Source organism: Cyprinodon variegatus, unplaced genomic scaffold (genome assembly GCF_000732505.1).
Source record: "Cyprinodon variegatus isolate N-32 unplaced genomic scaffold, C_variegatus-1.0 Scaffold5045, whole genome shotgun sequence".
Taxonomy (NCBI): domain Eukaryota; kingdom Metazoa; phylum Chordata; class Actinopteri; order Cyprinodontiformes; family Cyprinodontidae; genus Cyprinodon; species Cyprinodon variegatus.
The window spans coordinates 1-2,187 of NW_015155498.1; the positions used below are offsets into that span (position 1 = coordinate 1).

Genomic DNA, 2,187 nt, shown 5'->3' on the forward strand with positions numbered 1-2,187 from the left:
AATTACTTTTTCAAAGTAACGTGCCCAACACTGTTTAAGGCAAAGTCATTTTTGCAAAAAAAAAAGTAAACTATCGTGAAATTAGCATTTTCCTTAGGAAGTTAGATCCGCAAACGTTTGATCCCAAGAGGTATGGAAACATTTATAACGTTTTTCAAGAGTTTTTAAAGTTACCTAGCAATATTTATTGGCATCCTTTAATTTGGTTACGTTTTTTCAGAATGGAAAAACTAGTAATACTTCAAATATATTTATAGTGGGCTGCATGAAGTGGTGAAGTTTGTAGCACCATGTAGCATCAGCTTTTTTAGAGCTCATTTGTAAATTTCGGATTAGAAAAGCTTAATGGAATTGGTAAAATTCGAATAAACTCCCTAAATTGACCAAAAAAATGTTTTTACACACTCACGCTCACTTTTTATGCAAAATCAGATGACTCAGCAGCTGTTTCTGTTGTCGGCGTCTTCCTGGATGTTCCTATTATGGGCTTAGAGATGGCTGGAAGCAACATCGCAATTACTAACTGACATGTTAACACAAGAACTTCTCTGATCGCTACACATTCTTACCTCAATACTGATCTATGGTCAGTGCTACATTGCAGCCTCTACTTCCTGTTTACTGCAGCCTTGCATGATGACGTAATATGGACAATGACCTAGGACGTCCTTGCATTGCTTGGTTACTTTTCTTCAAATAGAATGCATCTGGTAAATTTCTGCAAATAATACTTGTATGAAATGAAAGATTTTGGTCATCCTTTGCTTCTTTTCTTTTTTTTAAGGGGGTGCAGTTTAATGCAGTGTAGCTCTTTTCACATTGCATTCAAACAGCATCACCAAAAGGGTTTCAAGAAAAGAACTCCAGAGCAAAAAAAACCCCCAACATTCAGCAGGATTTGTAACCTCATTTTTCTTCAAAGGAATTGAAGTTTCTTTCCTTTATCAGTGTCTCTTTTTTCTGCCATTGTGATTTATGGAAAGGCCACCTGTAATGCTGGATCCCTTTGTTTTTAAATGCAGGAGCTCTATGAGCGCTGTGACAGACTGAGGCCCAGTCTGTTTAGGTTGGCCAGCGACACAACGGATGACGATGCAGCTTTAGCACAAATCCTGGCTGCAAATGATGAGCTGACGCTTGTGGTGAAGGCTTACAAAGATCTAATGGCAAGAGGAACATGTAATAATGAAAGATCAAGAAGTAAAAGTGAAGAAGTAACCAGCAAAAATATCTGTAAGATTGACATGGCATTTTTTTGTCTTTAGTGTTTTGGGTCATTCTTAATTATATTTCTAAAGACATTCATAGGTATAATTATTATGTTTTCATTTTCTTTCAGGTTCGACGAACCGCAGAGAGATTAAGAGCTACCACCTCATTGATCTATCAGCCTTGGACTCTCCACAGATCCAAAGGAAAGCTGATTCACCGCCTTCCTTCGAATCTTCCTCACCCGTTTTTTCTTCTAATTTGGAGAACGTGTTTTCTATGGAGCCAGACTTTGGTCAGTTTTCATTTAAAATGTTTATTGTAATATATCCGTCATAAGTAAAGTGATCCCCTTTTTACAGTGAAGTTGTGTAATTACAGAGTTTGATGATTTGCTCACCAAACAAATCCAGCAGAATTCAAAGTCATATTACGAGGAACTAATGCAGGTGAAATTTAATAAAAGTCTAAACATAAAGATTTATCCATTTCTTTTTATTTTAAGATGATTCACCTTATATGTTTTATTTTTCTTAGATTGATAAAGGCTGCCAGATGACTAATGGCATCCAGAATGGAAGGAGAGAAATTTTACTCACAGCCCGTGGATGTGGAGAAAGCAGTAATTTATCAGATGGAAGAAATGTCTGGTAAGTAAAGATTCTCTATCCTCATTTTGACAGAATACCCTTTACATAGTTTCCTTCAAACTCTGGAGGGACAAAACAGATATGTAAGAAAAAGGAGCTATAAACAACGATATGTAGATCCCATAGAGCATTCTGTAAAAAACTAGTGCTATGAATCACCCCAAACCCATCAATCCCACAGCGATGGAGGCATCATAATAAAGGAATGCTTTTATTCTGTTGGCATGAGACGCTGGTTAGATAGATAGATAGATAGATAGATAGATAGATAGATAGATAGATAGATAGATAGATAGATAGATAGATAGATAGATAGATAGATAGATAG

General features: G+C 36.3%; 1 protein-coding gene across 1 annotated transcript; it reads left to right on the forward strand.

Annotated features, from left to right (window-relative positions):
- Positions 1 to 1,022: 1,022 nt before the first annotated feature.
- Positions 1,023 to 1,859, forward strand: LOC107081442 (ADP-ribosylation factor-binding protein GGA1-like; the record flags this gene model as incomplete). Its single annotated transcript, XM_015369616.1, has 4 exons — positions 1,023 to 1,233; positions 1,340 to 1,504; positions 1,591 to 1,658; positions 1,747 to 1,859. Coding segments are annotated over 4 exons (557 nt in total), but the record flags the coding sequence as incomplete, so codon positions are not given.
- Between the last annotated feature and the right edge of the window lie 328 nt (positions 1,860 to 2,187).